The sequence below is a fragment of the Tamandua tetradactyla genome, chromosome 11 (assembly GCF_023851605.1).
Source record: "Tamandua tetradactyla isolate mTamTet1 chromosome 11, mTamTet1.pri, whole genome shotgun sequence".
Taxonomy (NCBI): domain Eukaryota; kingdom Metazoa; phylum Chordata; class Mammalia; order Pilosa; family Myrmecophagidae; genus Tamandua; species Tamandua tetradactyla.
Window position 1 is genome coordinate 71,890,770 of NC_135337.1, and position 25,075 is coordinate 71,915,844.

The window sequence follows — 25,075 nt, forward strand, 5'->3', positions numbered from 1 at the left end:
TTCTACTATGAATCATTAAAAAAAAATATCATTGGGGTCTTTTTCCCTTTTAAAATATTTTTACTGAGATATCCTCACACACATACAATCCATCTAAAGTATACAATCAGTGGCTCACAGTATCGTCACATAGTTGTGTGTTCATCGCCATGATCATGTTTAGAACATTTGCGTCACTCCAGGAAAAGAATAAGTTAAAAACTTATACATCCCATACCCTTTACTCCTCCCTCTCATTAACCAAGAGTATTTCAATCTATCCCATTTTTTTGTTTTGTTCCTTACCTCCGCCCCTCCATTATTTATTTATTCTTGTCCTTATTTTTTACTCATCTGTCCATAATCTGAATAAAGGGAGCATCAGCTAGGAGGTTTTCATAATCACTTGGTCACATTGTAAAAGCTATATAGTTATCCAGTCATCTTCAAGAATCAAGGCTACTGAGGGCCCATATGAAACCAGAAGGAAAGATTGACAATAAAGACTGAGATGGTATAATCTAGGAATGCCTAGAGTGTACAATAATAGTGACTAAAAGTACAAATTAAAAAATGTTTTTGCATGAGAAAGAATAAAGGAATGTCATTATTGCAGGGTGTTGAAAATAGATGGTCATTTATATTTTAAAACTTCAACTTCTGTGTGAGACTAAAGTGAGAAATGTTTATTTGGTATAAAATTTATATTTTGAATATTGTATTTCCTAATTTATTTGGACAGTTTAATTGAACACTATCTAAGTATGTGGAACCTTGAATAGGGCATGAGATTTTGTAGGTTTGTCTAGGTTAGTGTGATGCCCCCATAAATCCCAGAGTGATATGAATAGTGAATAAAGAAATATTTGCAAAATCCCCTTGGGGAAATGGAGAGAGAGGGAGAAAATTCAACTTTCCCACTTGGAGAATTCCTGATATTCTTGCAAGCAGTGGGGACAACCAAATCCATAGGCCAAGCCCTCGATCTTGGGGTTTTTTCCAATGAAACTTAACCCCCACAAAGAATAGGCTAAGCCTACTTAAAATTAGGCCTAAGAGTCACTTCAGAGACCCTCTTTTATTGCTCAGCTGTGGCCTTTCTCTGTCTCAGCCAACTGGCAAGCGAACTCAACTCTCGTCCCCCTCTCTAAAAAAAAAAAAAAGAATCAAGGCTGCTGAAATATAGTTCAACAGTTTCAGGTACTTCCATGTAGCCGCTCCAATAAACCATAAACTAAAAAGGAATATGTGCATAATGCATAAGAATAAGCCTCAGGATAACTTCTCAGCTCTGTTTGAAATCTCTCAGCTGCTGAAACTTTGTCTCATTTCTCTCTTCCCCCTTTTGGTCAAGAAGGCTTTACCAATCCCGTGATGCTAGGTTCCATCTCATCCCAGGATTTCTGTCTCACGTTACCAGGAAGATTTATACCCCTGGCAGTCATGTCTCATGTAGTGGGGGAAGGCAGTGACTTTACCTGCTGACTTAGCTTAAAAATAGAAGCCACATCTGACCACAAAAGAGGTTCTCTGGGGGTGATCTTAGGCTTAATTATAAGTAGGCTTAGCTTCTCTTTTGCAGGAATAATTTCATAAGGGCAGGCCCCAAGATGGAGGGTACAGCCTATTGAATTGTTTTTCTTAACTGCTTGCAAGAATATCAGGAATTCCCCAGATGAGGAAGTTTAATATTTTCTCCTTTCTCCCCAGCCCCCCAAGGGGACTTTGTAAATATTTTTTTATTCTCTACTCAAAGTACTCTGTTATGTATATGGGCACCATATTAGCCTGTACAAAACAACATTTCACACCCTGTTCAAGATTCCATGTAATTATGGTGTTCAAGTAAACTGACCATACAAGTCAAATTAGATAATGTGCTACCCAAAATATAAATTTTGCACCAAATAAACATCTCTTCCTTTGATCTCACACAGAGGTTGAAGTTTTTAAATATATACCACATTGTCCTTTACCCTGTGTTCTGCTTTACCTTCTTGCTATCCAGGTCAGCTTCATTGAAATCTCCAGTCAAAGTCTGATAACTTTTTCAACTTTAACAGTTGCTGTATGGAGTAATGCTGACTTTCGTAGATTTAGACTATGAGTCTCAGGTGTTAACAAATATCAGGAAACGACCAGGTTATACACAAATAGCTTGGTATCGCAGAATTTAGAAATAACAGTTACAATTCCAGAATAGAATGCGTTTACAATCTAGGAACCTTTGCAGTAGGCCCCAATCTGATAGTCCAAGCTCTTCGCTTCAGTTTTCCTAACGTGTATATTGTAGTGAGTCTATTTGAGTGAGGTGTGGTATGTCTTTTTGTTTCTGACATGTCATTCAACATACTGTCCTCAAGATTCATTCTCCAGTTGCATGCCTCACAACTTCATTGCTTCTTGCAGCCACTCAATTGTCTATTGTATGCATACAACCCAGTTTTTCTCAGTCTGTGTACCCTTAGACTACCTCCATCCATTGCAAATAACAGTGCTGCCATGACCATCAGTGTGCAGATGTCCATTGAGTCCCCACTTTCAGTGCCTCCAAGTATATCCCTAGCAGTGGGGTTGCGGGGTCATATGGCAACCCCACCCCTAGCCTCCTTTGGAACCACCACATTGCCCTCAGAAGGGCTGTACCTCTCAGCTTAGGTATCACCAGTGAATAGGTATATCTTTCTCCACATTTTCTCCAGTGTTTCAGACTGGTGCCTTTTTTTTTTTTTTGCAGTGAGAATTCTCGACTAGCTGCTGAAGTTTATAAAGACATGCCAGAAACCAGCTTTACCCGAACAATTTCTAACCCAGAGGTGGTTATGAAACGACGGAGGCAGCAAAAACTGGAAAAGAGAATGCAGGAATTTCGAAGCTCAGATGGGCGGCCTGATTCAGGTTCAAGCTTTTTGTATTTCCATGTTATATCTCTTGTAAAGAATATTATTTTATTACTTTTTTTAGATGAATGAGGCCTTGCCTAACTAAAGTTAATGCATGGTGATGTGGACTGTTAATAACAAATGTGTACCATATGCATGTGGTACAAAATCAGTTTTTCCTCAAGTAGAAAATCTCTGTTCACATTAAGATATGTTTAATTACGTCTTTTCCCCAGGTAAGGCGCTTTTTTTTTTTTAATTCTGGAAATATTCAAATATATGCAGGTAAAAAATACTAAAGGTGAGATTTTCTTTTTAAAATGAACTCTGGGATTTAAAAGTAATATTTTTCAATCCATTGCACTTATTTCCCTTATTGATTCTCATATTGTTACTTTGAGCTAGTGGGAAGTGTCTCTTCACTATGGTTCCTGATCTGTTTGACACAATCCTGGTAATATTGGATAGCTTCTGGTATGATAAGATGTTCCAGGCTCATCTTGTACATTTTTCTACTCCAGACAGTTATTTCTCTCTAAGGAATCCTTTTTCATTTTAGTGGGAAATGGTGTCTGGTTGCTAGGAGTGTTCAGTTACTGGATTAGTCATTGCTTGTAAGCATTTTTAGTGGGAAAAGTTTGGAAATAAATTTTTGTAACTACTTTGATTCAGAAAATCTAAAATCTTGATTCCTGACAACATTAGCATAATTATTTGCTTTTCCCTATAAAATATGATAGTTTCAAAATAAAAATGGCAGTTTTATGAATCACAGTAATGATACTGAAAACATTTTAAACTTTTTTGAAATATCTTTGTTTCCGTGTTTTTGGAATATGTCCTATGAGGATATACTGCCAAATTTGCTTTGTTTTAAAACCACGTTGTTAATTCCTGTCAGCGTGATTATGCTCCCATACTGAGTCACAGTTAGGTTCTTTGATTTTGATTCCTAATTTTGTTAAATGCTTCCCAAGTCAAATCTGCAAAACACAGTTGTACTGTTTTGAAAATATTATCTACCCCAGAAAAGCCATGTTTTAATCCTGATCCAATCTTTACAATAAGTCTTGTAGGAGCACTGTTTCTTTTAATCCTGATTCAATATTGTATGTGGAAGATTTGATTAGATTATCCCCTTGGAGATGTGGCCCTACCCATTCCAGGTCTGTCTTGATTAGTTTATTGGAATCCTTTAAATGAGGAAACATTTTGGAGAGAGTCAGAAATGACAGAAGCCTTAGAGCTGAAAAAAACCTAGAGCTGACACACATGTGGAGAACAGAGACACGGATGTTTGGAGAAGCTTGGAATCCAGCAGACATTGCCAAGAGTTGTTAAGCCAACCAGAATCTGGAGAGAGCCAAGGGAAGTCAAGAGGTGAAAGTCAGCCCTGGAGAAGCAAAGTGAGGAACCCCCCACAGAAACAGAGGCTGAAAGCAATGGAGCCCAGGAGCAAGGGACCAGCGTGCTTTCCCAGCTAACAGAGGTGCTCCAAATGTATCAGCCTTTCTTTCTTTAAGGAATCTTTCCCTGGATACCTTAATTTGGACATTTCCATAGACTTAGAACTGTGAACTTGTCACTTACTAAATTCCCCCCTTTAAAAGCCATTCCAGTTCTGTTATATTGCATTTTGGCACTTTGCCGACTAACACAACAGTATATTAAAAAAAAAGTCCAGTTTTCATCCCTGTCTGCTTTCTTAGGTAAATAGCAACACCATTTTTTCCCCATCCTTGCTTTTTCTGCTTAACAATATGCATGGTAATTTCTTCATAGTAGTACATAGAAATGTTCTAGTCCGTTGTTTTTTTTTTTTAGTATTTTTATTAATAAGACAACATGCAAACATACAGTGTTAACATACAAACATTCCATACATGCTATACAATCAGTGACTCATAATATCATCAAATAGTTGTGAATTCATCAGCGTGATTTTTTTGAACATTTGCCTCATTCCAGAAAAAGAAATAAAAATGTAAAAAGAAAAAACTCATACATACCATACCCCTCAACCTTAACCACTCGTATTTTCATCTACCCAATTTATTTTAACCTTTGTTACCCCTATTGCTTGTTTATTTTTTTATCCATATTTTTTACTCATCTTTCCATACCCTAACTAGAAGGAGCATGAGACACAAGGTTTTCACAATCACACATTCACATTGTGAAAGCTATATCAATATACAGTCATCTTCAATGAACAGTGCTACTGGAACACAGCTCTACAGTTTCAGGTACTTCCCTTCAGCCACTCCAATATACCATAAATTAAAAAAGGGATAACTACATAATGTGTAAGAAAAACCTCCAGGATAACCTCTGGACTCTTTTATAAATCTCTCAGCCACTAACACTTTATTTTGTTTCATTTCTCTGTTACCCTTTTGGTCAAGAAGGTTTTCCTCAATCCCTTGATGCCATGTCCTGTCTCACCCTGGAATTTCTGTCCCAAATTGCCCAGGGGGTTTACACCCTTGGGAGTCATGTCCCACATAGATAGGGAGGGCAGTGAGTTCGCTTGCTGTGTTGGCTCAGAGAGAGTCCACATCTGAGCAACAAAAGAGGTTCTCTTGGATAAAGAGAGATCCGAGGTGACTCTTAGGCCTAAAACTAGGCTTAGCTTATCCTTTGTTGGAATGAGTTTCATAGGGATGAGCCCCAAGATTAAGGGCTCAGTCTATGAATTTGGTTGTTCCCACTGTTTGCTAGAATAACAGAAATTCTCCAAATGGGAAAGTTGAATATTGCCTCCCCATTTCTTTATTCCCCCAGGGGGACTTTGCAATTACTTTTTTATTCACTGTCCAGATATCTCTGGGATTTATTGGGGCGTCACACTAACCTGGAAAAACCAACAAAATCTCATGCTTTATTTAAGATTCCATGTACTTATGGTGTTAACTGACCTGGCCATACAAGTTTAATTAGGAAATGCACTATGCAGAATATAAATTTTGTACCAAATAAACATCTCCCTGTTTAGTCTCACACAGAAGTTGAAGTTTTAAAACATGGATGATATCATCATTTACCCAGTCTTCTGATAGACTTTAATCCTTTTCAGATCAGCTTCGTTCATGTCTCTACTCAATGTTTGATCACTTTTTCAACTTTTTAAACAGTTCCTGTATGGAATAGTGCTGACTTTCATAGCTTAAGAGCTCTAATTCTGAGTCTCAGGTGTCATAAATATCTGAAGTTTCTGGCAAAGACCATATGATATATAGACAGCTCAGTATCTCAGAATTTAGAATTAGCAATTATACTTCCTGAGTGTATGTGACTGCTGTAAGAGTTTAGAACCTAGGACCCTTTACAATAAGTCCCACCTGATAACCCATGCTCTTGACTTTAGTTTTTTTATATTATATTTATAGTTTTATTTTATTTTATATTAAATTATATTATAATATATATTATATATATTATAGTTTTATGTCATGAGATATAATAATATTTTGTCTTTTTATGCCTGACATTTCATTTAACATACAGCCCTTGAGGTTCATTCATCTAGTTGCATGCCTCAATACTTTATTCCTTCCTGTGGCCACTCAGTAGTCCATTGTGTCTGTACACCATAGTCTCCCCTTCCATTCCTCAGTCGTGTACCCTTAGGTCACTTCCATTCCTTGTGGATTATAAGCACTGTGCCAGAAATACCAGTGTGCAAATGTCCATTGCTGTCCCCATGCACAGTTCCTCCAAGTATATCCTGAGCAACTGGGTTTGAGGATCATATGACAACCCCACCCCTAGCCTCCTGTGGAACCACCACACTGCCCTCCAAGGAGCTGGACCTCTCATTTTCTTACCGACAGTGAATAGGTACATTTCTCTCTCTCTGCATTCTCTCTAGCACTTGTTTCTCTCTCTTCTTCTTTTTTTTTTTTACATAGGCATTCTGGGATTCGAACCCAGGTGTCTGGCATGGCAGGCACGAACTCTGCCATTGAGCCACTGTGGCCCGCCCTCTATTCATTTTTAAATAGTTTTATAAACACATCATACAATCCAGCCTGATTGTATGGACATGCCTTTGCCACCATATTGTACCTTAAGACAGTTCTTTTCTTCCACACAGAATCCATACCCCTTTCTCAGTCCCTCTGCCTATTGACATTCAGTTTTGGCATAATAACCTTTGTTACATTCAGTGGAAGTATATTACAGTGTTATTGATGACACTAAACCCTAGTTTATATTGATTGTACTTTTTCCCATGTACTATTTTCAGCACCCTGTAATACTGACATTCATTTATTCTCCCTCATGTAAAAACATTTTTTAATTTGTATATTTAATCACCATTATTGTACACTCTAGGGTTTCCTCAGTTATACCCTATCACACTTTATCCTGTTATCTTTCCTTCTGGTTTCATATGCCCTCAGCCCTTCTCCCTCTGTCATACTAACATTCTGCTGAGACGTGGGCTAGTCTGGTCAGGGAAATCTGACTGGAGTCTAGAATATCTGAGGAGACCCTCCTCAGAAAAAAGAAACCAACTCCAAATAGACAGGGGAAGAAACTGAAAAATTCAGATCAGTTAATCAGAACCTATGTTAGAGGTCTAGAGTAAGTTGAACTGAATGTCAAAGAACAGATAGAGAAGAAAGCCAGGCAGCAGGAAAATCCTGGCCAAAAGAATAAAAACAACCTCCAGAATAAACTAATTAAAGAAATCAAATGCCTAGATGCCAGCAAAAATAACAAGACATACTAGGAAAATCGAAGATATAGCTCAGTCCAAGGAACAAACCAATTCGAATGAGATTATAGGAGTTGAAACAACTAATTCAGGATGTTTGAACAGACATGGAAAATCCCATCAAAAATCAAATCACTGAGTTGAGGGAGGATATAAAGAAGACATTGAGTGAACCAAAAGAAGAAATCGGAAGTTTCAAAAAACGAATCACGGAAATGATGGGAATGAAAGGCACAGTAGAAGAGATGAAGAAAAACAGTGGAAAGCTACAACAACAGATTTGAAGAGGCAGAAGAAAGGATTAGTGAACTAGAGAACTGGAGTTATGAGATCCAACACACAAAAAATATAGGGAAAAGAATGGAAAAATATGAACAGGGTCTCAGGGAATTGAATAGTGACATGAAGCACACGAATATACATGTGGGTGTCCCAGAAGGAGAAGATAGCCTAGTCTTTTTTTTTTGCATAATCAGGTACCGGGAATCAAACCTGGATCTCCAGCATGGCAGGTGAGAACTCTATCTGCTGAGCCACTGTGGCCCGCCGTGGTCCATTTTTGATCTAACAATTTTATGAGGAAGCAAAAAGCAGGAAGATAGCTGTATTTATATAGATTATTCTGGATTATTGAAAAGAGGAAATAAATACCTTCTTTGCCCTCCTTCCATTGAAAGGCCGGAGCGCCAGTGGGAAGTTAGTCATTTAGTAAATAGCTACATTTGGGGGTCCTGAGGTCTCTAGTGTCATGTTCATAATTAAGTGCCAGGTTAATAGAAAGTTCTGTGGCATTGAAAGGTCCAACTTCCAGAAGTAATTTTTGAGGGAAATAGAGATTATAAAGACACGTGAGAGAGATGATTTTACTGTTTGAGCAATCTATTGGTTTTATATATTTTTAGCTCTTCAACACAAAGCTTTTATTTCAAATTAACCTATAATTGTACTCAGCAAACAAAATACTTGTTACAAGGTTAAAAGTGATTTTACTAATAGTATAATCTTTTGAGTTTCAGAGAAATCATTATATTAGAGGAATACATAAGTGATCCAGCTTTCCTACAAATGCTTGATCTAGTATGTCATCAGTCATTCTTTTATAATTTTACTTCATAATCCTTCGGAATTGGCATTCTGATGTTATTTTCTATATAGTTATTAATGCACAGTCTTAGATTCAGGAGTTTTGTATGTTATAACAGGCAGCATTTCTCTGAAGCTTCATTTAAAATAGATTTAGCCAATAGAAATTGCTTAATTATGGATTGTTTCTCTTGAAACAAATCCTGTCTAGATTATTGTTGTAATAATGATCTAATAGCTTACGTGTCAGCAGGTTAGATACATCAAGGCGAAGCTGTATTTACACTTACATTCATGGGAACAAGATTATTGTGTACTTTATCTGGTAGCTCTTATCTTGCCTCCACCTCATGAGATAGGGTCTATAGACTGTGGTTCTAAGATGCATGGTGACTTGATTTTGTCAACTTAACAGAAATTCTTGGATGATTCCATCTCTTCTAAACTTATATATAGCTTTATAGTATTTTTCAGTGTAACACTCCAGGCAGTCATTAGCAATGATGGAAGTTGGCCCAGACATTTACTTGTTTATTTTGACCTTTAGCGTCTCTATAACTGAGTCTTAATTATTTATTTCACTGGAACTCAAGGAAACTGGGAGTGAGGGCTTTATTTCCATATATATTCTGAGATTACTTTTTGATTGATTGCTTCTCTGTTCTTGTTCAGCCAAGCTTTGAAATTACAAAAATATTTGTACCAAAAAGATGGGACGGAGGAAGGGAGGGAGGAAAGAAGAAGGGAAATAAATTGTAGAATAATAAACAGAGTAAAACATTTTTAAAAAGACAGGATGAGTGCTCATAAATACCTGCTATATGCGATTTTATATATGTAGAAGGAAGTTTGAAATTATTTTAAATGAATTTCTCAAGCTGAGTGTCCATGGTCATCTAGAGGAATATTCACAGTATGGGCTCAGGGATATGTAAGTCACAAGAAAAATCACTCTCTGAGAGTATCAATTTTTATAAATAGCTTAAAATATTTTTATCACGAAATACATTTTTAATGTGAATTATAGTGCAATATTTATGAGTATTTTAAGATAAGACAGAAAACTTTTTGCATTTGTGTGTCATTTCAGGCTATGCCCCCAGATACCCTATTTATTTTCTTTTGACATTGGGGGATAATTTGATGGAAAAATTTGATGTATTTTTGCTAATAAGCTGTTGAAGAGTTTTAAACTGGGGACCAAGAAAGCTTTCTATTTAAACTAAGTGTCACAGAGAGATTACTGAAGTGGAAGATGGATTTGAGGGAATGGTGATTAGAAACAGGTATTACAAATATTGCAATGCCTGTGTGAGAAATAATGAGTCTCTGAACTAAGTTATTGACTATGGGGCTATAAAGAGAAATGGGATTGAAGAAATATATGAGAGGTAGAGTTATCAGGAACTGGTTATAGAGTGGATTTGATTATGGGGGAAGCATGTTGTTGTTGGCCTTTGGAGTGACGGGTTTAGAATTGGGAAAATTAAGTTTCATTTATGTGTGTGGTCTAAGGGACTGAAGAGATACAGGATGCCTTTCAGGCTGTTAGTTCAGTGATTCTGGAGTGCTGGTCAGGAGTTTCAGATGGAGTTAAAGATTTGGGAGTGATCTCTGGCTGGCTAGGAGGCAAAATCTCTGGGTATGGATGAAATTTCTTGGGTAGAAAGTATCCAGGTAATAAAAAAAGACAAGGTCATTGTTAAGAGAAGTCAGCAAAGAAAACCTAAAATAAACCCTAAGAATTAGGAAGAGAAATACCAGAATATCAAAAAAAAAAAAAAAAAAAAATAGAGGTTATCTATGACAGGATGGTTGAAGATGAAAGAAACATTTTTCTATGTAGACTCCCAGGAAACCATCTGAGACTAGGTAAGTATTAGCAAAATATTAACACTGAGAAAGCCAAGAGTATAGTAAGCTCCATGTTTTAAATAATTAACTTACTCAAAAACAGATGTTTAAAACAGATTTTAGCTATTAGGTTGATAATAAATATATATCAGGGACATGGTCACATGTGTGTGGACTTCTCTAAGACAATTTTGTGAAATTTGAATTTCTTTTGAAAACTAAGTTTATTATTTTTTCTTGTACCTTTATCCCAAGGTTTATTTTCCTAAGTTCTGATGACATTAGGACCCTCCTTAATTTACATCTATTAACTCATTTCACATCTGATCAAACATTATAATTTTTAAAAAGCTTTGGTCCTGGTATTTTAAAATTATTTTCAACACTCGGTTATATTGTCTTTGTGATGTCTTCAAAGTATAGTTGACCCAAAAATGGCTTATATATCTCAATTAGTTGATTAGTTCAACAAATATTTTACTACTGATTATTCCAATACATGGTTTTATTTCACTGACATATTTATTAAGAAAGTTTTAAGAGACCTTTTAGGGAGTTGATTGCTCTTTCTTCTACTTCAGTTTTTTAGTGAATAGTCATCTGGAAGACAGCAGAACACTTAGGTGATTATAAGTGTTCGTTGTCTCTCTTGTTGACATAAAATAAGCCTGTGCTCAAAAATGTCAAAATGTTTTTTTTCAGGTGGAACATTGAGAATTTATGCAGATAGTTTGAAACCAAATATTCCGTACAAGACAATCCTACTGTCGACTACAGATACTGCAGACTTTGCTGTGGTTGAAGCTTTAGAGAAATATGGTCTGGAAAAAGAAAATCCAAAGGATTACTGCATTGCCCGGGTAAATAATTTTATGTAATCACACTTCTTACCAATATTAAACATTTAGGAGTTTGAATTTAAATAGAAGGATATTCTTTAAATCAAGTTAAACCTCTATATATTTTCTTCACACTTATCATTCAGAATCTCATATGTGAAACTATGTTAAATCTATATAAAAAAAGTCTCCTTTTCATTACGAAAGTAATATATGTTCATGTTATAAAATTAGGGAAGTATAAAAAGGCAAGTTGTACAAAACAAAAATCACCCCTAGTTCTGCTACTGAAAGATAACCACTGTTAATATTTGGATGCACATCTTACTAATCCTTATTTTGCGTATTTTAGATAAATTATAGTAAAATCCACTTTAGTAATGTTTTCTTATGGTATTTCTTATGGTTTTCTGGGTAGCCGACTACTTGGAAAAGTCTTAACCATTAAGTCAATCACAAGTATATACTAATTTTTTCGTAATCAATATTTCCTTGGCAAAATCTCAATTGACAATAGATTTTTTTAAGAAGATGTCCCCTTGTATTTTATCTTAGCAAGTGATAGTAGAAAAATTAAACAGGGCAACTACTTGTTTAAATTTTTTTTCCCCTAAGATTATTGACTTATAAAATACAAAAAGCTACAGATTTGGAGATTTAGTAGAGTGTCCGAGTGCCCTCAGTGGGAAGGCGTCTTTTTCATACTGTTTCGGTGGTTGGGGTTTGAGGCTGCGAGTTGACTGCAGGGTCACCTGGTGATAAAAGTGTAAGGTTTAGAAGGCGAAAGAGAGAAGAGGCAGACCAAAAAACCTTAGAGGGAGCGAGTTTATTCCTGCGCTCCCGGGCAGAGCTCACAGAACTCAAGCTTCCAATCTAGACTTCCAGAGAAGATGGCGGCTTAGTAAGACGCGCGGGTCTTAGTTCCTCCTCCAGAACAGCTACTAAAGAAACAGAAATGGTACAGAACAGCTCGCGGAGCCACGACAGAGACCAAAAAGACAGCGTACCCCATTCTGGAATGGCTGAACCGGCTAGGAGAATCCGCTGCAGTGAGATCCCCGAGGGGCGCGCGCTTCCCTGGGCCGTGGCGGCTGGCGGCCGGAGGCCCTCCCTCCCTCCTTCCCGGGCCGGCTGGGAGATTTGGACAGGCGGTCCTTTCAAGCCGCAGCGGCCGGCGCCCCCCCCACGCGCGGATTCCCGGGCCGGCTGGGAGATTTGGAGCGGCACTCCCCCAAGCTGCTTCAGCTGGCGACACTCCCCCACAGCGAGAGTCTTCCAAAGTTGAAGGAGCCGCAGCATCTTTTACTGGTGGGACCCGCAGACAGATGAGCGCCACATACTGGGCAGGATAAGAAAAACAGAGTCCAGAGATTTCACAGGAAAATCTTTCAACCTGCTGGGTCCCACACCCAGGGAAATCTGATTAAATGCGCAGACTCCAGCAAAAAATAACGGATCACGCCAGGAAAATTGAAGATACGGCTCAGTCAAAGGAACAAACCAATAGTTCAAATGAGATACAGGACCTGAGACAACTAATTCTGAATATACGAGCAGAAATGGAAAACCTCTTCAAAAACCAAATCAATAAATTGAGGGAGGACATGAAGAAGACATGGGCTGAACAAAAAGAAGAAATAGAAAGTCTGAAAAAACAAATCACAGAACTTATGGGATTGAAGGACAAAGTAGAAAAGATGAAAAAATCAATGGATACCTACAATGGTAGATTTAAAGAGACAGAGGATAGAATTAGTGAACGGGAGGATGGAACATCTGAATTCCAAAAAGAAACAGAAACTGTAGGGAAAAGAATGGAAAAATTTGAGCAGGGGATCAGGGAACTGAATGATAATATGAAGCGCACAAATATACGTGTTGTAGGTGTCCCAGAAGGAGAAGAGAAGGGAAAAGGAGGAGAAAAACTAATGGAAGAAATTATCACTGAAAATTTCCCAACTCTTATGAAAGACCTAAAATTAACAGATCTAAGAAGTGCAGTGCATCCCAAAGAGAATAGACCCAAATAGGCATTCTCCAAGACACTTACTAGTCAGAATGTCAGAGGTCAAAGAGAAAGAGAAGATCTTGAAAGCAGCAAGAGAAAAACAATCCATCACATACGAGGGAAACCCAATAAGACTATGTGTAGATTTCTCAGCAGAAACCATGGAAGCTAGAAGACAGTGGGATGATATATTTAAATTACTAAAAGAGAAAAACTGCCAACCAAGACTTCTATATCCAGCAAAATTGTCCTTCAAAAATGAAGGAGAAATTAAAACATTTATAGACAAAAAGTCACTGAGAGAATTTGTGACCAAGAGACCAGCTCTGCAAGAAATACTAAAGGGAGCACTAGAGTCAGATACGAAAAGACAGAAGAGAGAGGTATGGAGAAGAGTGTAGAAAGAAGGAAAATCAGATATGATATATATAATACAAAAGGCAAAATGGTAGAGGAAAATATTATCCAAACAGTAATAACACTAAATGTCAATAGACTGAATTCCCCAATCCAAAGACATAAACTGGCAGAATGGATTAAAAAACAGGATCCTTCTATATGCTGTCTACAGGAAACACATCTTAGACCCAAAGATAAACATAGGTTGAAAGTGAAAGGTTGGGAAAAGATATTTCATGCAAATAACAACCAGAAAAGAGCAGGAGTAGCTATACTAATATCCAACAAGTTAGACTTCAAATGTAAAACAGTTAAAAGAGACAAAGAAGGACACTATCTATTAATAAAAGGAACAGTTAAACAAGAAGACATAACAATCATAAATATTTATGCACCGAACCAGAATGCTCCAAAATACGTGAGGAATACACTGCAATCACTGAAAAGGAAAATAGACACATATACCATAATAGTTGGAGACTTCAATTCACCATTCTCATCAATGGACATAACATCTAGACAGAGGATCAGTAAAGAAATAGAGAATCTGAATATTACAATAAATGAGCTAAACTTAACAAACATTTATAGGACATTACATCCCACAACAGCAGGATACACCTTTTTTTCAAGTGCTCATGGATCATTCTCAAAGATAGATCATATGCTGGGTCACAAAGCAAGTCTTAACAAATTCAAAAAGATTGAAATCATACACAACACTTTCTCAGATCATAAAGGAATGAAGTTGGAAATCAATAATAGGCGGAGTGCCAGAAAATTCACAAATATGTGGAGGCTCAACAACACACTCTTAAACAACGAGTGGGTCAAGGAAGAAATTGCTAGAGAAATTAGTAAATATCTCGAGGCGAATGAAAACGAAAACACAACATATCAAAACCTGTGGGACGCAGCAAAGGCAGTGCTAAGAGGGAAATTTATTGCCCTAAATGCCTTTATCAGAAAAGAAGAAAAGGCAAAAATGCAGGAATTAACTGTCCACTTGGAAGATCTGGAGAAAGAACAGCAAACTAACCCCAAAGCAAGCAAAAGGAAAGAAAGAACAAAGATTAGAGCAGAAATAATTGAAATTGAAAACATGAAAACAACAGAGAAAATCAATAAGACCAGAAGTTGGTTCTATGAGAAAATCAATAAGATTGATGGGCCCTTAGCAAGATTGACAAAAAGAAGAAGAGAGAGGACGCAAATAAATAAGATCAGAAATGGAAGAGGAGACATAACCACTGACCTCACAGAAATAAAGGAGGTAATAACAGGATACTATGAACAACTTTACGCTAATAAATACAACAATTTAAATGAAATGGACGGGTTCCTGGAAAGGCATGAACAACCAACTTTGACTCAAGAAGAAATAGATGACCTCAACAAACCAATCACAAGTAAAGAAATTGAATCAGTCATTCAAAAGCTTCCCAAAAAGAAAAGTCCAGGACCAGACGGCTTCACATGTGAATTCTATCAAACATTCCAGAAAGAATTAGTACCAACTCTCCTCAAACTCTTCAAAAAAATCGAAGTGGAGGGAAAGCTACCTAATTCATTCTATGAAGCCAACATCACCCTCATACCAAAACCAGGCAAAGATATTACAAAAAAAGAAAACTACAGACCAATCTCTCTAATGAATATAGATGCAAAAATCCTCAACAAAATTCTAGCAAATCGAATCCAACAACACATTTAAAGAATTATACATCATGACCAAGTACGATTCATCCAAGGTATGCAAGGATGGTTCAACATAAGAAAATCAATTAATGTAATACACCATATCAACAAATCAAAGCAGAAAATTCACATGATCATCTCAATTGATGCAGAGAAGGCATTCGACAAGATTCAACATCCTTTCCTGTTGAAAACACTTCAAAAGATAGGAATACAAGGGAACTTCCTTAAAATGATAGAGGGAATATATGAAAACCCATAGCTAATATCATCCTCAATGGGGAAAAATTGAAAACTTTCCCCCTAAGATCAGGAACAAGACAAGGATGTCCATTATCACCACTATTATTCAACATCGTGTTGGAGGTTCTAGCCAGAGCAATTAGACAAGAAAAAGAAATACAAGACATCAAAATTGGAAAGGAAGAAGTAAAACTATCACCGTTTGCAGACGGTATGATACTATACGTCAAAAAGCGGGAAAAATCCACAACAAAACTACTAGAGCTAATAAATGAGTACAGCAAAGTAGCAGGTTACAAGATCAACATTCAAAAATCTGTAGCATTTCTATACACTAGCAATGAATAAGCTGAGGGGGAAATCAAGAAACGAATTCCATTTACAATTGCAACTAAAAGAATAAAATACCTAGGAATAAATTTAACTAAAGAGACAAAAAACCTATACAAAGAAAACTACAAAAAACTGTGAAAAGAAGTCACAGAAGACCTAAATAGATGGAAAGGCATACCGTGTTCATGGATTGGAAGACTAAATATAGTTATCCTACCTAAATTGATTACAGATTCAATGCAATACCAATCAAAATCCCAACAACTTATTTTTCAGGAATAGAAAAACCAATAAGCAAATTTATCTGGAAGGGCAGGGTGCCCCGAATTGCTAAAAGTATCTTGAGGAAAAAAATGAAGCTGGAGGTTTCACGCCGCCGGACTTTAAGGCATATTATGAAGCCACAGTGGTCAAAACAGCATGGTACTGGCATAAAGATAGACATATCGACCAATGGAATCGAATAGAGTGCTCAGATATAGACCCTCTCATCTATGGACATTTGATCTTTGATAAGGCAGTCAAGCCAACTCACCTGGGACAGAACAGTCTCTTCAATAAATGGTGCTTAGAGAACTGGATATCCATATGCAAAAGAATGAAAGAGGACCCGTATCTCACACCCTGTACAAAAGTTAACTTAAAATGGATCAAACATCTAAACATTAGGTCTAAGACCATAAAACAGTTAGAGGAAAATGTAGGGAGATATCTTATGAAACTTACAATTGGAGGCGGTTTTATGGACCTTAAACCTAAAGCAAGAGCACTGAAGAAAGAAATAAATAAATGGGAGCTCCTCAAAATTAAACACTTTTGTGCATCAAAGAACTTCATCAAGAAAGTAGAAAGACAGCCTACACAATGGGAGACAATATTTGGAAATGACATATCAGATAAAGGTCTAGTATCCAGAATTCATAAAGAGATTGTTCAACCCAACAACAAAAAGACAGCCAACCCAATTACAAAATGGGAAAAAGATTTGAACAGACACCTCTCAGAAGAGGAAATACAAATGCCCAAAAGGCACATGAAGAGATGCTCAATGTCCCTGGCCATTAGAGAAATGCAAATCAAAACCACAATGAGATATCATCTCACACCCACCAGAATGGCCATTATCAACAAAACAGAAAATGACAAGTGCTGGAGAGGATGTGGAGAAAGAGGCACACTTATCCACTGTTGGTGGGAATGTCAAATGGTGCAACCACTGTGGAAGCCAGTTTGGTGGTTTCTCAAAAAACTGAATATAGAATTGCCATACAACCCAGCAATACCATTGCTAGGTATCTGCTCAAAGGACTTAAGGGCAAAGACACAAACGGACATTTGCACACCAGTGTTTATAGCAGCGTTATTTACAATTGCAAAGAGATGGAAACAGCCAAAATGTCCATCAACAGAAGAGTGGCTAAACAAACTGTGGTATATACATACTATGGAATATTATGCAGCTTTAAGACAGGGTAAACTTATGAAGCATGTAATAACATGGTTGAACCTAGAGAACATTATGCTGAGTGAGTCTACCCAAAAACTAAAAGAAAAATACTGTATGGTCCCACTGATGTGAACCGACATTAGAGAATAAACTTGGAATATGTCATTGGTAACAGAGACCATCAGGAGTTAGAAATAGGGTAAGATAATGGGTAATTGGAGCTGAAGGGATACAGACTGTGCAACAGGACTAGATACAAAAACTCAAAAATGGACAGCACAATACTACCTAATTGTAATGTAATTATGTTAAAGCACTGAATGAAGCTGCATCTGAGCTATAGTTTTGTTTGTTTGTTTGGTTGTTTGTGTTTTTTGTTTTTTTTCTTTTTCCTTTTTTTCTTTTTTATGTATTTTTTATTTATTATTATTATTATTATTATTTTTTTCTCTATATTATCATTCTATATCTTTTTCTGTTGTTTTGCTAGTTCTTTTCCTAAATTGATGCAAATGTACTAAGAAATGATGATCATACATCTACGTGATGATATTAAGAATTACTGATTGCGTATGTATAATGGAATGATTTCTAAATGTTGTGTTATTTAATTAATAAAAAAAAAGCTACAAATATGTAAAGTCCTACAATTCTATCAGATTTAACATATCTATAATGGATATTTCCATGATCCTCAAAACTTTCCTCATGTCTCTTTGTAACGTATTCCTCCCTCTATCACCAGCTATCCTCCACCCTCCATCCCCCATCCCGAGGCAAATACTGGTCTGCTTTTTGTCGCGATAGATTGGTTTGCATTTTATAGGCTTTTTATTTAAATAGAATCATACCATATGTACTATTTTGCCTATCTTCTCTAACTCAGCAGGATTATTTTGACCATCATCCATGTTGTTGGGTCTATTGATAATTGTTCCTTTTTGATGCTGAGTATAAATATATCGCAATTTGTTAATGCATTTACTTGTTGATAGACATTTGGCTTGTCTGGTTTTCTGCTTTTGGCCCTCACAATAAAGCTGCTATGGATATATATATCTTCTTGTAGACATAGGTATTATCTTCAATAAATACCCAAGAGTATAATGGCTTAATCACATGGTGGGTATCTGTGCAACTTTTTAAGAAATTACCAAACTCTTTTACAAATTGATTGTATTATTTCACATTCCCACCAAAAATATGTGAGAGTTCCAGTTCTACTTCCTCACCCATATGGGTATGGTCAGATTTTTAAATATCAGCCATTAATATTGCACCTTTAGGGTATCTCATGGTAGTTTAAAATGTGAATTTTCCTGATGATTAATGATATTGAACATCTTTTCATGTGCCTTTTCGCTATTTTGTATACCTTCTTTTGTAAAGAATTTGTTCAAGTCTTCTGTTCGTTTTTTTTAAATTATTTTTATTGACAAAACTGTATACAAACATAAACATTAACATACAAACATTCTATACATGGTGTACAATTAATGACTCACAGTATCATCACATAGTAGTATATTCGTCAGTCACCATAATAATTTTTTAGAACATTTACATCACTCCAGAAAAAGAAATAAAAATAAAAAGAAAAAACTCATACTTACCATACCCTGTGCCCTTCCCTCTCATTGACCACTACTATTTCCATCTACCCAATGTATTTTTAACTTTGTTGCCCCTATTATTTGTGTATTTTTTATTCATATTTTTTACTCAGCTGTCCATACCCTAGATAAAGGGAACATCAGACACAAGGTTTTCACAATCACACAGTCCCATTGTAAACATTGCATTGTTATACAGTCATCTTCAAGAAACAAGGCTACTACAGTTTCAGGTACTTCTGTTTAGCCACTCAAATACATCATAAACCGAGAAGGGATATCTCGATAATGCGTAAGAATAACCTCCAGGATAACCTCTTGACTCTGTTTGAAACCTCTCAGCCACTGACACTTTATTTTGTCTCATTTCTCTCTTCTCTCTTTTGGTTGAGAAGGTTTTCTCAATCACTGGATCATGAGTCCCAGCTCATTCTAGAATTTCTATCCCATGTTGCCAGGGAGGTGCACACCGCTGGGAGTCATGCCCCACGTAAAGAAGGGGAGAGCAGTGAGTTCTTTTACCATATTGGCTTACAGAGAGGCCACATCTAAGCAACAGTAGAGATTCTCTGGGGGTGACTCTTAGGCCTAATTTTAAGTAGGCTTAGCCTATCCTTTTTGGGAGTAAGTTTCATAGGATCAAACCCCAAGTTTGAGGGCTTGGCCTATGGATTTGGTAGTCTCCACTGCTTGCAAGAGTATCAGGAATTCTCCAAATGGGGAGGTTGAATTTTCTCCCTTTCTCCCCATTCCCCCAAGGGGGCTTTGCAAGTACTTCTTTATTCACTTGTTCAAATCACTCTGGAATTTATCAGGGCATCACACGAACCTAGACAGACCTACAAAATCTCATGCCCTATTTAAGGTTCCATGTACTTATGGTTTTCAATTAAACTGTCCATATAAGTTAAATTAGGGAATGCACTAGTGGAAATATAAATTTTGTACCAAATAAACATTTCTCACTTTAGTCTCACACAGAAGTTGAAGTTTTAAAATATGAATGACCATCTATTTTTGGCACCCTGCAATATTGACATTCCTTTATTCTTCCTTATACAAAAACGTTTTAATTTGTACATTTAATCACTATCATTGTACACTCTAAGCATTCCTAGATTATACCATCACAGTCTTTATTGTCCATCTTTCCTTCCGGTTTAATATGTACCCTCAGCCCTCCTCCCTCTGTCCTTCTCACATTCAGCTTCATTCAGTGTATTTCCATTATTGTGCTACAATCAGGTAGTATCGTGCTGTCCATTTTTAAATTTTTATAATCAGTCCTGTTGCACAGTCTGTATCCCTTCAGCTTCAATTACCCAATCTCTACCGTATTTCTACATCCTGATAACCTGTATTCTTAACTGAAATTCTTCCAAGTTCACTCATTAATGTTAGTTCATATCAGTGAGACCATATAGTATTTGTCCTTTTGTTTCAGGTTAATATCACTCAGCATGCTGTCCTCGAGGTCCGTTCACGTTGTTACATGTTTCCTGACTTTATTCTGTCTTACAGTTGAGTAATAGTCCATTGTATGTCACAGCTTGTTTAGCCACTCATCTGTTGATGGACTTTTGGGCTGTTTCCATCTCTTGACAGTGATAAATAATGCTGATATAAACATTGGTGTGCAAGTGTCTGTTTGTGTCCTTGCCCTCATGTCCTCTGAATAGATACCTAGCAATGGTATTGCTGGATCGTGTGACAATTATATACTTAGCTTCCTGAGGAACTGCCAAACTGCCTTCCACAGCAGTTGTACCATTTTACATTCCTGCCAACAAGTGTTTCTTTCTTCGCATCCTTCTGCACTTGTCGTTTTCTGTTTTATTGATATTGGCCATTCTGGTGGGTGTGAGATGATATCTCATTGAGGTTTTGATTTGCATTTCCCTAATAGCCAGGGAAGTTGAGCATCTTTTCATGTGCCTTTTGGCTATTTGTATTTTCTCTTCTGAGACGTGTCTGTTCATATCTTTTGCCCATTTTTTAAATTAGGTTGTTTGTCTTTTTGTTGTTCAGTTGAACAATCTCTTTATATATTCTGGATACTAGACCCTTATCTGATATGCCATTTCTAAATATTATCACCTATTGTATAGGCTGCCTTTTTACTTTCTTGACAATTCTTTGATGCACAAAAGTGTTTAGTTTTGAGGAGTTGCTATTTATCTATTTTGTCAATGCTCGTGCTTTGGGTGTAAGATCTAGGAAACTGCCTCCTATTACAAGTTTTACAAGATATTCCCCTACATTTTCTTCTAGGTCTAGTGTTTAGGTCTTTGATCCATTTTGAGTTAATTTTTGTATAAGGTGTGAGATATGGACCCTCTTTCATTCTTTTTGTTTATGGATATCCAGTTCTCCAAGCACCATTTGTTGAGACTGTTCTATCCTAGGTGAGTTGGCTTGACTGCCTTATCAAAGATCAATTGTCCATAGATGAGAGGGTCTATATCTGAACATTCTGTTTGATTCTGTTGGTCAGTATATCTATGTTTATGCCAATACCATGCTGTTTTGACCACTGTAGCTTCATAATATGCCTTAAAGTCAGTTAATGTGAGACCTCCAATTTCATTTTTCTTGAGATATTTTCAGCTTTTTGGGGCACCCTGCCCTTCCGAATAAATTTGGTTACTGGTTTTTCTGTTTCTGCAAAGTATGTTTTTGGGATTTTAATTGTTATTGCATTGAATGTATAAATCAATGTAAGTAGACTCGATATCTTAACTATATTTAGTCTTCAAATCCATGAACACAGTATGCCCTTCCATTTATTATAGGACTTCTGTGATTTCTTTTAGCAGTTTCTGTAATTTTATTTTTATAAGTCTTTTGTATCTTAGTTAAATTTATTCCTAAATATTTTATTCTTTTGGATGCAATTGTAAATGGAATTTTTTTCTTGATTTCCCCCTCAGATTGCTCATTACTGGTATATAGAAATACTACAGATTTTTATGTGTTGATCTTGTAACCTGCCACTTTACTGTACTCATTTATTAGTTCTAGTAGTTTTGCTATGGATTTTTGAGGGTTTTTGACGTACAGTATCATATCATCTACAGACAGTGAAAATTTTACTCTTCTGTTCAGTTTTATATTGAGTTGCAATTCTGGAATCAAAGGCTTGCTTTTTATCGTTTTTTAAAATGCTGTCTTTTGAAAAGTACGTTTTTAATTTTGTTGAAGTCCAATTTATTAATTTTTTATTTGAGATTTTATGTTTTTGAAATTCTGTATGAGAAATTCCTGCCTTCTCCAAGACTACAAGACTTTGTAGTCTTGGAGAAGTTTCCTTTCTAGAAGGAAACTTTCTAGAAGTCTAGAAGTTTCCTTTCTAGAAGGAAGCTTCTCCCATGTTTCCTTCTAGAGGTTTTATGACTTTATGTTTCACCTTTGGGTTTGTAGTTTCCATTTCAAGTTAATTTTTATGTATGGTGTGTTCGTTTGTTTTTTCTATGCAAATAGCCAGCTGATCCAGTGCCATTTATTGAAGATTTTCTTTTCCCCATTGAATACTTTGGTACCTTTGTCAAATATCAGTATCTGGGTGAGTCTGTTTTTGGACTGTGTTGTGTTCCATTGATTTGCCTTGATTACTCTAGATTTGTAAGTTTTAAAATCATGCTAAATAAATCCCAAATTTGTTTGTTTTTAAAGTTTGCTCTGGTTATTCTAGATTAAATTCTCTCAGCAGTGTTTTGTAGATTCTCGCATAGAATCTTGTACCTTTTTTGTTGATACAAAATAAATTAAATAAAAAGATTTGCTTGAGTTTCTTGACTTTTATGTTTTTACTAAAAAACCAAGCAGCTATATTCAGATGGAAGAACTAACTGGTGGATGGTTAGTTTCATGAATATAGCACAATTTTCAACTGAAAATAGATGAGAAAACAAATATTTTTCTCATTAAAATAACAAAAGAATAAAAATAAAATAAAAGAACAAGGAAAATCGGAGATGCCATGTCAAGAGGTCAGAGTTGTCTGTGAAATTTTGAAGATAAAAGGAAGTGGTATGTGACTTTTTTAGATCAAAGTCATCTAATTTAACTAATAGAAGGACCAGATAGAGAAAGAAAAAAAAAGAAAAATAGAGATATAGAAGTTATCAAAGAAGAACTATGTCCCACAGCTAAGAATTTGAGTTTCTAGTTTGATAATTCCCAAAGTACAATTATTTTGAAAAAGACCCAAACCAAAGTATTAGTTTGAAGTTCTGGAAAACTGGAAAAAAAGAAAGAATAAAACATCTAGAGACAAAAATTCAAGTCACATATAAAGCATTGGGAATAAGATTGGCATTAGCCTTTTCAACAGTAACAGTGGAAATCTAGACTGTAGTGAAGCAACGTTCTCAATTGCAGAAAAAAATTATTTTTAATCCAGTATTAGGTAGAGCAGTCTTTTTGAAACATATATGCTCTAATTAAACAATTTACCTCCCATACATCCTTTCTCAGATAGCTACTCCAGCAAAATGATGGTGTAAGCAAGGAAAGAGAAAGATTTGCAGTGCAAAACTAGAATCTAGCACAGAAGAAGGTAATTCCAAGAACAATGGGGGAGGAAATTCTGAAAGACTACCCTGTTGAAGTCCTACACAGGAATCATTAAAAAGTAGATGTAATATCTAAACTGGAAAAAAAAAAAGCAGTGAAAATAATATCATTTAGAAATATGGTGCTAAATGTTAGTTATAAAACCTAAAATAAACAAATAACCAGTAAATTTGAGTATATTTTCATAGGAATTTTTTTTTTTAGTGTTGTTAGAGCAGCAAACAGGAAGCACACTAAATGCCCATTTCTAAAGGAATGCTTTTACCATTGAATACCATGTCAGTATGAAACATTATGAATTAGAGCTGTACTAGTTAACTTGGATTTATATAAATTTCATAAAATAAAATATTTTTGGAAAAACAACCACCATGAACAAAATAAAACCAAACAATAAAATTGCTGGGTGTATGTATACATGAACATAGGGAAAGGTATTTATACATAGATAGGATACACACCAAGTTGTTAACTGCATAGGTTAAGAGAGGGAAGGAATTTAAAAATACTGTATATAATTAATATATGAACTCCCTGATATAAAATAGATGCATAGAGATAATTATTAAAAGCATAATCAAAAATAAAGTTATTACATAGTAATTTATTTCTTTGTTCCTTATGCTTTTCTGTTTTGTTTGGAATTTTTTACATTAGGCCTCCATTATCAGAATCAGAAAAATAAAATAAAGCAAAGTTTGTGTGGGATGGGGTGGCGAATAAATGGACATGGGTATATTTGTAAACTTTTTATACCTTTTTATTCCTTTGGCCTTAGTCAGGAGTTAAATAATTTTGATAAATAGAAATGATTAATTTTTTGTTTGGAACCCTCAAAAATTTGAAGAAAAAAAGATAGACTCCTAGAAATGAAAAAAATATATATTTATACTTGATTTCTAGGTAGGATTCATTGACAGATAAAGAAACAGAAACATAAGCCTAAAATCTTTCATACTTTTTTTTGGGGGGGGGGGTGGAGGTGGAAAGAGGTAGGATTGGGAATATGGTCACTCAAGACAATTAGGTGTATTCTCTGAAGAAAAAAATTATTCTGGTGCATTTTACTTCCGGCAGTTAAGTATGAAGTAGTAGAGAGCCCTATTGTAATGCTGGTCTTTATGATTTATTAGGTAACTACTTTTCTCTGCCCAGGAGAAACCATAGCAAGTGTTACTATATATGGGGTTTTACCTATATGGTTTTACCAATAGTATAATTAAGTCCATGGCTAATAATGAATTTTAGAATAAGTGTGCCTTACACTCACCATTGGTTAGATTGCCGTAAAAATTGTTCAGGGTTGAAATAATATGAGAAAAATGGTAGGGTAAATAGGGTCTGACCCTTTCTCAACTCTGCACCCTGTTTGGCTGTTAGCACTGAGGGCAGGAGCTTT

General features: G+C 35.9%; 1 protein-coding gene across 21 annotated transcripts in view; it reads left to right on the top strand.

Annotated features, from left to right (window-relative positions):
* The window catches only part of AFDN (afadin, adherens junction formation factor), a 170,107-nt gene that overhangs the window by 56,282 nt on the left and 88,750 nt on the right, over positions 1-25,075 (top strand). For all 21 annotated transcript variants that reach the window (XM_077120849.1, XM_077120848.1, XM_077120846.1 and 18 more), the window contains exons 5-6: positions 2,717-2,877; positions 11,224-11,381. In XM_077120849.1, the coding sequence (XP_076976964.1) occupies positions 2,717-2,877; positions 11,224-11,381 (319 nt within the window). The remainder of the gene's footprint in view (positions 1-2,716; positions 2,878-11,223; positions 11,382-25,075) is intronic.